General features: G+C 38.9%; 1 protein-coding gene across 1 annotated transcript in view; it reads left to right on the forward strand.

The window, feature by feature from the left end:
- Window positions 1-2,219: 2,219 nt before the first annotated feature.
- The window catches only part of cubn (cubilin (intrinsic factor-cobalamin receptor)), a 40,856-nt gene continuing 29,564 nt past the window's right edge, over window positions 2,220-13,511 (forward strand). Inside the window, exons 1-16 of the mRNA XM_026292250.2 lie at window positions 2,220-2,392; window positions 2,788-2,917; window positions 5,686-5,781; window positions 5,867-5,905; window positions 6,009-6,110; window positions 6,364-6,467; window positions 7,169-7,295; window positions 7,609-7,777; window positions 9,013-9,144; window positions 9,524-9,619; window positions 10,109-10,233; window positions 10,742-10,928; window positions 11,277-11,395; window positions 11,716-11,950; window positions 12,394-12,575; window positions 12,844-13,006. Of these exons, the coding sequence (XP_026148035.1) occupies window positions 2,298-2,392; window positions 2,788-2,917; window positions 5,686-5,781; window positions 5,867-5,905; window positions 6,009-6,110; window positions 6,364-6,467; window positions 7,169-7,295; window positions 7,609-7,777; window positions 9,013-9,144; window positions 9,524-9,619; window positions 10,109-10,233; window positions 10,742-10,928; window positions 11,277-11,395; window positions 11,716-11,950; window positions 12,394-12,575; window positions 12,844-13,006 (2,101 nt within the window). The 5' untranslated portion in view covers window positions 2,220-2,297. The remainder of the gene's footprint in view (window positions 2,393-2,787; window positions 2,918-5,685; window positions 5,782-5,866; window positions 5,906-6,008; window positions 6,111-6,363; window positions 6,468-7,168; window positions 7,296-7,608; window positions 7,778-9,012; window positions 9,145-9,523; window positions 9,620-10,108; window positions 10,234-10,741; window positions 10,929-11,276; window positions 11,396-11,715; window positions 11,951-12,393; window positions 12,576-12,843; window positions 13,007-13,511) is intronic.

The raw sequence follows: 13,511 nt of genomic DNA on the forward strand, positions 1-13,511 counted from the left end.
GGAGTTAATACTTTGTGCTGAGAGGAGTGGCGTTTATTCCACACCTGGCCTGACGTGGCTACCAAAGGCAAGCGACCTATCATAATCACTCACTTTGCTCTGTCCTGGTCCAACACTGAGGGGCTCGAACCATTTCAAATGTATTTGCTGTGAAGACCAGAGGACAGAGCTTATTATTAGTTAGGTCTGACAACACTATAGATGAAAAATACATTATTACATTGGTGCAATACGTGACTGGTAACGAGCAGCAGGCACCGGGACACTGTTAGTCCTTTGTCATTGTGCGTAAAACTGCGCCGGTTCGTCTCTGACAGAGAGAAAACATTAATGATTTCTCAAGCACAGTTCATGGTGGTGCGTTAACGCCGCCGCTACGCTTTGACGCCAACAGACACCAATATTATTTCTGTAACAGACTATCCTACCATCCTTAAGATGAGCGTTATCATTTAAAAAGTATCAATTGTTTTTACCACAGTAACTTGGCTGCTATAATGTAATTCTGTGTATAATTCTAGACATAAAGAATGAAGATGCTTAAGAAACACTAAAACATTAAATATAATTCAGCAGGTTTCACACGTCTTTTAAATTCAAGTTTCCAGTCAAATATTCAAGTTTTGCTCATTTCATTAGCTTTTTTAGGACAATATATAAGTGCAGAGTGTATCAGAGGGTTATGCAGAGTTACAGTGAAAATTCTTTTTTAAATACACAATTAATCTTACTGATCTACACATCTGTTTACAAACCACTGGGACAATGACCCAGAGCTGCATTTATCTAGAAATATTTGCCAGTAGCAGTAACTTTGCACACGGGTACAAAAGTTGGTCAAGCTCGCTATTTAAAATATTTTTCAATATGCAGAAGAATATGTTTTCATATTGTTTTCATGCTGTTTCTTTTCTAAATTACATCATGAAATAAACCATGAAGACTGAAATCTTTAAAGTCTGGTGACTTTCAGTATATTAAGGGACTGCTATGGTGTTTAGCCTCTGGTAAGCCTGTTGAGACTTTTCTCCCACTGTGGGTTCTGAGCGATTGTAGATCTTCTAAACTCAAATAAAGTTTGGATCATTTTATATTGGCCAATCATGAAAACAAATAAAATGTACTGGATAGATTAAACCACAGGCCTTCTGTTGTCCAACCCAACAAGATAACATCTAAGCTTCTTTAATTGTCTTGCTTTCTTTGTATATATATTTTTTATACATCCCTCATTCATGTACAGTAGTAGCCTTCAAATGTTGTCTCCTCTAAAAAAGATTTGTGGTGCAGTTCTGTCCTGGGGCATGTTTTGTACCTGCCTGCACCATAAGTAATGCCATTTCCACCATAAAACACCTGAACTCATCAATGTTAACTTTATTGCTCGTCTCACATGATTTCAGAGAGATCACTAACCTCCTGTGTATGTATGTGAAACAAGATGTTATTCAAGTAAATAATATGCAGGTGGTTATACAAAATCATAAAAGATATAGACATCTCTGCTAGATGTTTCCTTCAAGGAAATGCATCAGGAATATTAAGACAGTTCAAGTGAAAATCACTTACATTGTGTAATATTAAACAGTTTTTAGTCACTGTCCATCACCTGAGGAAACACTAAGACTGTAGTTATATGTCTTTTTGACTAAATCCTGAAAATAAGAGTTTTAACAACAGTTTTAGGATCAATAAAGTAAACTCGCCCTGATAGCCGAGTGGTTATGGCACATTCCACATATTTGCAGTGTTGATGGTTTCAGTCCAGCTCTGTCCCTGTGTTGCATGTCTCCCCCTCTCCCTATGTCCCTACATGTCCTGCTCACCTCTCAGTGAACTACTGCCCCATAAAGGCAAATGCATAAAAAAAAATCTTTAAAAAATTCTAAAATAATTCATGATCAATCAAAAAAATATTCAATAAGACTGAAGAAATGTTTATGTTCTGATTGTTACTATAATACATATATATTATTCATAATATTCTAATTCATGACTAGATTTTAAATACAATCTAATGATTTTTATAAAGATAATTTAAACTTCTATCCAGCTACACAGTTTTACTTCGGACATATACAGCGCACGTGCGCACAATATCACACTAAGCAGGTTACTCATCTCCTACAATCATGTGAGGGTCATTCTCACTCAATTCTAAAGTTTACCAGCTTTGGTAAATCAAGATCTACTTTATGGTAACAGTGTCAGGTCAAAGTCTTGGCAGTGAGCATTAGAGTGTAGCAACAGGTCGGCAGTGAAGTTGTCTAGAGAGTCCAGGCAACGCATCTGCCTCTATGGCTGGGACACTACGGCTCTCATGGTTCTTCTTCATGCTCCTTTTCCTTTTGGTGGGACTACAGGGAGAGCCGAGGGACGTTAGCAATGACCAGTGAGTTTGGGTTTTCTATAATTGACAATATTCATATATTCATCTCACATAATGTTCTGTTATAATGAAGCATCAGCTGGTCACTGACACTGATTTGAGCATATTCACATTAGCTATGTCTATATTACATGTAGTCTACTTGTAGTTTCTACAGAGATAATTTTAATGATCAGAAACCCATCCCCAACATTTATGTTGAAATTCTGCCTCTGCTGATCATAAACATTAAGGGAAGTCAAGGAAAATATTAATAATGTCAGAATAAGTGGCTCGTAGTGGAAACCCTGATATGTGCATTTATGTAAACGCATGCCATAAGGCTGTTGTACAGAAAGACCATATTACTGAATGATTTAACTACAAAGCTTGTTGAATTTTGATGTTTGACTCTGTAGACCTCGTATGCTGTCAGAAAATGGTCACCTTGTCTTCACAACTGGAGACAACAGAGACATCCGTTTTCAGACGTCAACATCAGGCCGAGTTAAAGTGGGAAATGAAGACCTCACCCAACTTTTGACTCAGGTAAACATAGAAAAACACATACAGCATGTGCACACTGAAAGTGATGCAACACAACAGTCCAGTGGTTCATAGGATCAAATTAATTTCCATGCAGTGGAAAATTCAGAGAACTTGAGGAAATACAATTTTAAGCAAAATAAGATGATAGACAGTTTATAGTACAGGAAACACAGACACTTTAAGCATTGTCCTGTCTTAACAAATACTTAAAAATGAGACAATAAAAACAAACAAAAAAATGCTGATGCAGTAGAGTCACTGTCCTCACAATAAATAAAGCTGGCTCTTGTGAATAACTAAATATCTTGGTGAGTATGATTAGGGTCTTTCAACATGTTAAAAACCTTGTAAACAAGATGGAAGTTAATTTCAGGCAAGTTGTGCTTTTCTTTTTCTTTGGATGTCAAGACAAAGCTGCACTTTCTTACCAGCTCTTGATTACACGGATGTGTTATACATGAATGCATCAGTGCAATGACTTCATGTGTTGGACTCTGTTTATCACAGTTCGTTAAGATTTGTCATCAGCTTAAAACTATGAACTCATCATTGTGCGCTAGAGTTGGCTATTTTTTCTTGTTTTTTTTTTGTTTTTTTAATTCAAGGCTTCTGTAAACCCTGCTGTTAGTGATTACTAATTTTCTCTTTTTATTACATTACATCACATGCTTTCTTATCTTTAAGAAAAAGTCTAGTGGCTTCTCTTTTCACACACACACACACACACACACACACACACACACACACAGTTCCCTGGCTTTATTTTTCCTGTGTGTTAGATGTTGTATTGTGTTGCCCTGTCTGAAACCTGTAATGCTTCTGTCCTGGCCAGGCCTCAATATAAAACTAATTACCTTATCTAAACGAGCTGGAAACGATATAACAATCTCATTATAACATCATGTCAGTTTTTACACAACTCAAACCCTGCTGCTCCTCATATGAGACTATGAATGATTAACACATTTGGAAACAGACACAGCAGTTTGGGCAGGGCCAAAGATCAGGGGCCAGGTGCATCTGAGTCGGGGGATCAAGGATTAAAACTTAGCGGCATTAAAGCAGACAGTCACACTTACCAGCTTTCAATTAAATGTATTAATCCCCTGTATGCATTTGTTTTAGGCACATTTGGACTTTTGCTTGTTTTAGTTCAGCTTTGAACAAGGTCAACAAAACTGAGAAAGTCTGTGTAGTTTTTTTTATCAATCATGCATTTTTTAATTTTGTTCTCATTGCTGTGTAGAAGAAGGTTAGCAGACAATAAATATACTTCATACCAGCCAATCAATACTGTTTACTGTCCAGGTTTTAGTCTAGAGTTCATTGTCTTCCTCTAATGGTATAACAATGTTATTTAGGTGGTTGACTTAAATCTTGCATTTATTCCCACATCAGCATTACATCAGCAGTGCTCTCATTAATGTCAGTGTAGCTTTTTAAACATGTTGACCTGCACATGTTCATGCTTTGTCCCATGCTGCTTTGTTTAGGCATGTTTCATTGGGACTGTGGATAAAGTTAGTCCATAAATTTGTATATTTTTGGTCAGGAAGTTACAAATTATGTTACTGTGAAATTCTGAAGATGACAGTGTGTTAGTAATAGTTAAAGCTTGACCTTGATTTTTCTGTTCATTTTCCTTTCACATTGTTGAGCTTTTGCTCATTTATGAAAATTCTAATATATTTTGCTATTGTTTTGTTGACAAAATTAACACTTTTATTATATGAATTTAAATTACATGAACCACACAATAAAAAATCATCTTATTATAAAATTTGCTTTAATGGATGTGTTTTTATTGTATATAATTGTATAATTTCTTCTTCTGAAAATGCTTAATTTTTTTTCTACAACTAATCTGGTGTTTTGGCCAAATTTGCCACGTTGCCTTTTCAACATTAGGGGGTGCATGGAGGCAGGACTGTGGTCTAGCCCTCTACAGGGCAAAGTCAGGTGCATATTCCTGTCTAATCATTACTCTACTCTGTTTTAACTTAGTGATATCTTAAAACCTGACCAGAACTTTACTGCTTGTTGGTTAATGCTAAGTGTTCATTTGAGTTGGTGCTTTATGTGCCACCAAAACATTTACAATCTGCCAAGGCATGGAGTCTCTGGCAACGACATTAGCAGTCCTATAAGTTACAGGCTGTAGCCACCACAGCACAGATTTGTTCCAGCACATCCCTCAGCATCCTGTTGTTGGTTTGTTGTTTGTCCCTCATTCACAACTCCTGAGTCGCTCAGGTCTTATATGTTTCTCAGATCACACATTTTGACCACTATTTACTCTGTAATATATCCCCAACATTGATATGCATCGTTGTTAAGCGATACAGTAGTCATCATTATTCATTTCATTTGTGTGAGAGCTGCAAAAGTAAGTGCAATTAGAAACTGTAATGCTTTTTATTTTGATGCCCTGTGCAACATTTAGTTGTCGTATCTCTGATGACCTCCAGATGCAAACAGTCAATGCATCCAGTCTCCTGTTGCTCTTATGCAAAAGGACATGTCATGTTTTAAAAACCCATCTTTGCCATAAATGTCACCATGTGGAACCAGGCTTTTGTTTTGCATAAAGGGAACATCTTGCATTCATGAAATGATGTTCTACAGGTTTATTTCACAGATTGTTTTAAATGATAAATTAGACTCCAGTGCACTACTTTCTTTAGAGTAGAGGAAGCATTTCATCAGGAACAGTTTTGTCTTCAACGTCTGTAAAGCTAAGTGTCTGTATATGAACTGTCTGACTACAGATCAAAACCAACAAAGAAGACATTGATGACATTAAGTCTCATGGAAGTGGAGTTCCCCCTGATGTCACCAACAAACTAAATCAGCTTGATACCAGGGTAGGAAATCAAATGCCTCAGTGTAATCAGTTAAATGCAGATTAATGCACCTGACATATCCAGTGCTTTTTTCCGTACTTTCCAGGTGTCGACACTTGAGAATAAAGTGACCACACTTGAACTGGTAAGATGTTTAAGAACTCATTTTTGTGACAGCTCAAAGTCAAGTCTTGACCGTGCACATGATTTTTCTCTCCTTGCCTCTCCTCCCCTCTTTGCTCCCATAGACACTCCAGAGAGTATCTTGCAGCAGTAATCCCTGTCAGAATGGAGGAACATGTCTGAACCTGCTCAACTCATACCACTGTGTGTGTCCCAACAACTGGGCTGTGAGTTTCATATTGTTTCATTTGTCTTTACACATACACATAAGGGTTGTGTTTGAGTTTATTACATCTGTTATTTGACTTGTGGAAACACTTCTGGATGTTTGCTGCTGTTTCTGCTGCAACACTGTGAGTCTGCATTGCAGTCATTTTGTAGTCTGTCCAGCAGAGAGGTGAACAGTCCCTCCAGTACCCCTTTATCCTAATGTATTGGACGGACATTTGCATGAAATTCACTGCTGTGTTTGTGTTACAGGGTCCTAACTGTGCAACAGATGTGGATGAATGTCAGGTGTATTCAGGAAAACCTCAGGGTTGTCAAAATGGAGCAACCTGCGTCAACACTCAGGGATCATTCACGTAAGTCCTAAGCTTTCCATAATACTTCACTGTTATGTTGACTCTTGTTTGCTCTGTAAATGTGTTACACAACCACCTTTTAGTTTTCAGTTTAACCTTGCTAATTTCACATCACCTTTATTGACTGTAACTAGTAATTACTAATTGCTATGTACCTATAAAGGTAACAGTTTCTGTTCTAAATCACAACTGCAGGCAGCAGCATCTCTCTGTTCAGTCCGCAGAGCTTTGCTGTTGTCGAGATGGTGTGAGAGGGAACTTGTATTTGTGTCAATAAACAAAAGATCAGGTAGATTCTCCAGCATCAAAGATGCCGTGCATATTTCCTACATAGGACAATGGATGGGTCTGATTGGTCCTGTTTTCTTGTTTTATTATCTTAAGACTCTAAAATGTATAGGGTACAGACTTACAGCAGTGATGGTGGACAACTTTCCAGTGCTTTGAGCGCTTTAAATTAATTCCAATTTAACTTCATTGTACTGGAGTGGAAATATCAGATTGTAAAACCATAATTTCCTGTATGACTAGATGCCAATAAATACATTATACTGTATGTACTTGAGGTTTTCATGTTAATTCTCCTTGTTAGTGATCAATTTATTATGAATGGTCTGATGGTCTTTGTCTAATAACTTACTGCTTGTTATAGCAATCCTTTTTTACTACCTTTATCTAAGGATGTTTCTCTTTCCATCCAGGTGTAACTGCGTCCCAGAATGGTCTGGGACTCTCTGCACTGAGCGTTACGATGACTGCAGGAATGTAGGACAGGACCTGTGTGTACATGGCACATGCATTGATGCAGACCGCATTACACCTGGACAGGTAACCAGGTCACTGGTAAAACCATCTTTGAGCAGATGATTAATTTCAACTATAAAGAAAAATTAACAAACTAAACTAAACTCAACAAAAACACACAAAACAACAGCCAGGAATTTTGGTCAGTACTTTCTTTTATGATTAAACAAAATGGTAAATGTGTTTTTGGCATGTCTACATGGCTTTCACAAAGATTAAATAATACTCTAATGTTGCAAGAGGGCAAAAGAAAATATATTCTGTATATTTTATTGATTAATTTGGTCTAATTTTCACTGTGTGTATATGTGTGTGTTTTTTTTTTTTTAATAAACAGCCTAAGTACAGCTGCATTTGTGAAAGTGGCTGGGAGGCTCCAGCTGGGAACCCAGCCTGTGTAGCTGATGTTAATGAGTGTAACCTGCCTAACAAGCCTTGTTCCACCAACCCTGCTGTTACATGCTACAACACTCAGGGGTCCTTCTACTGTGGAGCCTGCCCTGCTGGTAACGTTCAATAATATGACTCATACTGCCATTTTAAGAATTTTAAGAAAAGCAGGTCAGAAGTCCTGGAATGGAGTGCAGGCACAAACACAAGCAAAGTCTCCACAAATGGATGTGTCCAGCAATCATTTTTGCAGTTTGGGTCTCCACAGGCAGTGGCACAATCCAGGATCAACCAGACATAGCTGAGTGTATCAAGGAAGAGGGGCAGAAAACATTAGTATGGGAAATACAGAATCAGCAAGTGGAGTCTCAGTGAGGGAAGGCCTAGGTCAGACAATTTCCTGACCAGAATGTCTGGGATGGTTGTTTTTAAAAGCTGAACTAAAAATTCATATGTGGCTCCCCCAGTTACCAGATGGCTCGGTGCAGTGTGAAGAGCAAAGGCTATGGTGTGCTCAGTCCATCTGCTTGCTCTGTAAGCAAACTGGTGTAGATCAAAGAATGGAGGGAGACTAGCCTCAATGTGGCAGAAGTGCTACTGCTGAGGCTGTCTTCGGCTGATTTATGAGTATAGGAGTGATAATGGTTGATGGGAAGTCATGTGAAAGCTAAAGCTGTGGTTTGTTGTCTGAGAGGTGATCTTCTATCCTCCTTAGTAAGGTGGTCTCTTCAGTTTGGTTCTAGCAGCACAGTCTCTGAGGAGTGTTCTGACCTGGTTTGTCCTCCAGTGTTACCGGTTGGGGAAAACCCAGAAACATTTATCAACAATGACACTAGATTTTTACAGTCTTTATGTATGCATGCTGGAGAGGGGGTCTGACTGGCCTAAGTGGTTAACCAAATCCCAGTACTTATTCACTATCACAAAAGGACTAAACTGGAATGGAGCCACCACCTCCTCTACATTTGCTCTACAGTATATTCATACTGAATATGTGGTGTTTTACTGTGACAATTAGCAAAAGCTGAAAATGGGCGATTCCGTTTGTGCCGTGTTTGTGCATGCTCATAACTGAGAAATTATCTCACTTTTACTGCAGTTTTGTGAATTGTGTGTTTATGTCATTGTATGTGAATGTAGCCTAAAGGATCACCCTAGTTTATTTCAACCTGGCAAATATTCTATAAATGTACTAAGATGTTCTAACTTTAAGCTATTTGACTTGTTCAATACAACTTATATCAATCAAGCTGCAGGAACGGAACCTCCTACAAAATTTACAAATAAGGATAATTTGACATATCGTACATCATTTTTTATGCTTCATTGTTATGCTTGTGATATTTCTCAGGCTGGCAAGGCAATGGTTACAGCTGTCAGGATGTGGATGAATGTCTGACCAATAATGGCGGCTGCTCCACCACCCCCATGGTGAAATGCCTGAACACCATGGGCTCCTTCCATTGTAGCTCCTGTCCTCCAGGTATAATGGGGGGAGGGGGACTCAGAGACAATATGTATATCTAGATAGCCATCATTTGCACAAGGTCAATTTTATTGACTTTTATGTAACAGTGCTGTAAGAAATTTATTCTATATCTAATTAAATATTGATCACACATGGACAGGAGGTTATATCAACAAGGCATGTATCAACTGATGGACTTGATATGACACCGTGCAGTCATTTAGTTTTCATCTGTATCTAATTGGGCAGGTTGTTTATCTTGTTACCATTAGCTATTTATTGTTGTTTGCTGTGCAACAAGCAACCCCAAGTAAAGGCCCAGTCTGACCAGTTTAACTGTACATCATATGGCATCCTCTGCCAGATTTTAAACACAACTTTTGTATTTGAACAGGTTATGAGGGCGATGGGAGAACATGCACCCAGACCAATATCTGCAATATCAACAATGGAGGCTGTTATCCATTAGCTACTTGCTCCTCCAACCTAGGTAAGAACACATTTACGATTTTATTTCGGGTCCCAGATCAAGCCAGTTGGAACATGGATACAGGACTACAACAACAAAAAACGCACAAACAGGCAAAATAGTTCCTATTTAGTTGAAATTTTAAAGTAAGCAGTGTTGGGGAGATAGACTGCTCCAGCTATTACCCTGAAACTCAGTCCAAGCTTTTTAATGCACAAGAACATCTGGTCAAAGGACCCAAGTACCCAAGAAAGGATGTAGAGATGTAACTAGTTAATAATGTAAATAATAATGTAATATATATGTATATATAAGAATTCACCCTCTCTCCCCAGATCATTTTTGTACAATATTTTAATACTAAATAAAAGGTCTGACAAACTGCATGAGCTCCACTAGGTTAAAAAATGACAAAAGGCTCACTACAGTATGTTTAATAAGATAGTTTTAATTTCAGAGTAATGTGCAATGTGGTACATGACCATGTATTCTTCTTCCCACATCAACCAGGCTCAAGCCTCCCGGTATGTACATGCCCTCCAGGTTACACAGGCAACGGTTATGGCCCGACAGGTTGCACCGAGACTAGTAACATCTGTCAGACCAACAACCCCTGTGTCAATGGACAATGTGTGGTGAGTCTGTGCGACTGTGTATTTTCTTACAGTCAGATAAGGTCATGAAAATTCCAAGATCAACAATGAATCCACTGTACTAACCGTTATCCAAACCCTGATATACATATCCTACTCCACTATGCCTTGAGCTGCATTGTCCACAAACTGTTAAAACACAGAAATAAGCCACAATACTGCTCTAGGTGACTTTCCCTTGGTAGTTTATTTTTGACTCAGCCCCACACGTGTTGTCCTTCTGCCAGTGAGCTTTAAACAGAGATTTTAATGTCTGTCTCAGTGCAACCTTCTAAAATAAGGTGCAGCGTTATAAGTCATGGCCAAAGGGGAAGCAAATATATCCCAATCAGTCCCAAGCCTTACCATCTGATGGTTGTAGTTTCATACATAAATAGTAGCATTTTAGATTTCTGGTATTCACATCACTGAAGTCTTAATCAGTCTTTGAATGCTTATTTAATTTTACCTTGATTTTGTGTTAATGATATTCATGAATGTCTGAGATTAGGCAACCACCTCTGGCTACATCTGCGTTTGCAACTCTGGATGGCAAGGAGTCAACTGTGACCAGAACATTAATGAATGCTCCAGCAATCCCTGTCAAAATGGAGGAACCTGCACAGACGGCATTAATGGTTTCACATGTACATGTACCTCCCAGTGGACTGGCCCACTCTGCCAGACACCACAGCAAGGTACAAGCATAAAAAACATATTGTATGGAGGAGCTGGGGAAGTAAACTAAGAATTGTCTGAAAGGAGATGAGAAAACTACTAAGCCAAGCTGAAGGGAGTAAAATGGACATATTAACATATTAACTGCATTAAGAGACCTAGGGACTGTGATAAGGGTCAGCAGGGACATCACTGTTAAATATTTACATGTTTTACAGTAAATATAATGATACACTGTAGAGAATGAGTCCTGCACTGGGTCAGTTACTCAGCAGGTCCATCCATTGGCCTTTTTGCTGTTGTGTCCATGCTTTTTGCACAGTATTTAAGGAGTCTAATGTGATCGACCTAATGTACGTTTTTTCCAGAGTGTGGAGGTTACCTGAGTGGCCCTGCAGGTTCCTTCAGTTATCCCAACACCCCAGGTCATGATGAATATGACCACCAGGTCAGCTGTGCCTGGGTGATCCGCATTGACTCAAACAAGGTCTGTTGCTGTCTCTCCTACTTAGATAACAGAGACTTCATTACCCTGACATTTGATGACTTTGTAATTTCATTCTGAACCGGTAGGACACACATTGCACACGTTTCGTCAGAGCTTTAGTTTCATGAAAACATGTGTCTGGTGCTGGTGAGTGCTGGGACCACCTGCACTACACAGACTCAGGCTTTGTGCTGTAATAACTTAACAAAAAGCTACAAGTGAAAGAGAAATTGTTATGCATGATTAGCATAAGTGGATAAGACTCAACTTGAAATGAAACAGACTGAGATTCTTTGATTTCTGTGTGCTCTCTCCTTTAGATTCTGCGTATTACCTTTCCCTACTTCCATCTGGAGAACAGCGCAAACTGCAACTATGACTTCCTTCAGATTCATGATGGAGACAGCGCTTCTGCTTATATGATTGGAAAATATTGTGGCCAGAATAACCCACCGGAGCTCCACAGCTCCCACAATGCCTTGTATTTCTGGTTTCGTTCCGACCACTCCATCAGTGCTGGTGGCTTCACAGTTACTTGGCAGTCGCAGGACCCAGGTATGGGTGTTTCATTTGTTGTGTTTGCTTGATGAATAATAATCTTTGAAAAGTCTTTAATTTGATTTAAAGAATTAATTTATAAAATATCTTATTTTAATTCTGAGGTCACTAAGTGAAACATGAAAGCATAATTACATTTTTTCTTTTAATATTTTTTTTCCTCTCTGTCATATTTTACAATATTGACGCCCACACTGGTGCCACTTCACACTGAAAAGAGAAACAATGCGTTGTCTGTAAATTGGTTTGAATTACATTACCATCAGATATTTATACACTATGTATGTTGACATTAGTGAGAGAAGTGAGAAAGCCTTAAGTGGTAGATGTTCATGTTTTGGTTCCACTACTTACCTCAGAGTAGAAAAACCTCTGATCGTGGTCAAGTGGTAAAGAACAAATCTTGCTCATTCTTCCCTCAAATCTTCATATCATCTTAGTGTGTGGCGACGAACTAACTGCCCCCTACGGCAATATTAAGTCACCTGGTTACCCTGGAAACTACCCACCTAGTCGGGACTGCTACTGGACAGTAACAGTGCAGCCCAGTTTTCTCATTACCTTTGCATTTGGGACTCTCAGCCTGGAGCATCACCCTGACTGTAACTTTGACTTCCTAGAGGTGAGAAGTGCCATCATACAGTATATCCTTGTATATTTTACACTGGGTAGATGAATCTTTAAAATCGCTAAGGATTAAATATTCTCAGCAGTTTTTTTCTCACAAAACCCAAAAAGTGGACTCTTTTAGGGTGACTTTGTGCTGAACCTGTAGCGCTGTTGTGCAGTCCACTACTGACCCCACTTCATGCAACAAGCTGTGTGGAAAAATTATGCAACTTATTGCAAATATTCTTCTTTTTATTGTCTAATGTGGCCAAATGTTGTAGATCCGGGATGGACTTCTACCAGAAGATCCAGTTCTGGGGAAATACTGCAGTACTGTATCACCTCCCCCACTGCAGACCACTGGTCCAACTGCATGGATCCACTTCCACTCTGATTTCAGTACCTCTGACCAAGGCTTTCACATAACATACACAACATCGCCAAGTAAGAAGCTGTGCATAACCTTTAAAATGGTGCATACAAGTAACATGTGAATGTGATACATGTTGAAGTGATTTTGGTGCAGACTGCAAATTTGTTCATCTGGCTCAAATATAAATGTTGTGGTTGTGAGATTCCTTTGTTAACTTCACACCTGGCATGTATTGTTTTTCTGATTTGTAACAGCAACCTAAGCAGTATAAATGTATTGTTTCAGGCTTTAAGGTGTCTGTAGGATTCTCATGATATTTTTAGTAGGTCAAATAGCAAATACTTGTGACAGCTAGGGGCAGCATGGTGGCTTAGTGGTTAGCCCTGCCTCATAGTAAGAAGTATTCCTGGTTTGAAACCCAACAGGTGTCTTTCTGTGTGGAGTTTGCATGTTCTCCCTGTACCTCCAGGTACTCTGGTTTCCTCCCACAATCCAAAAACCTGTATGTTTTGATTGATTGGTGATTCTAAATTGAGTGAGTGTGTACCTTTAACTGAAGAGAGCTGAGACAGGCTC

Source organism: Mastacembelus armatus, chromosome 20 (assembly GCF_900324485.2).
Source record: "Mastacembelus armatus chromosome 20, fMasArm1.2, whole genome shotgun sequence".
Lineage (NCBI taxonomy): Eukaryota > Metazoa > Chordata > Actinopteri > Synbranchiformes > Mastacembelidae > Mastacembelus > Mastacembelus armatus.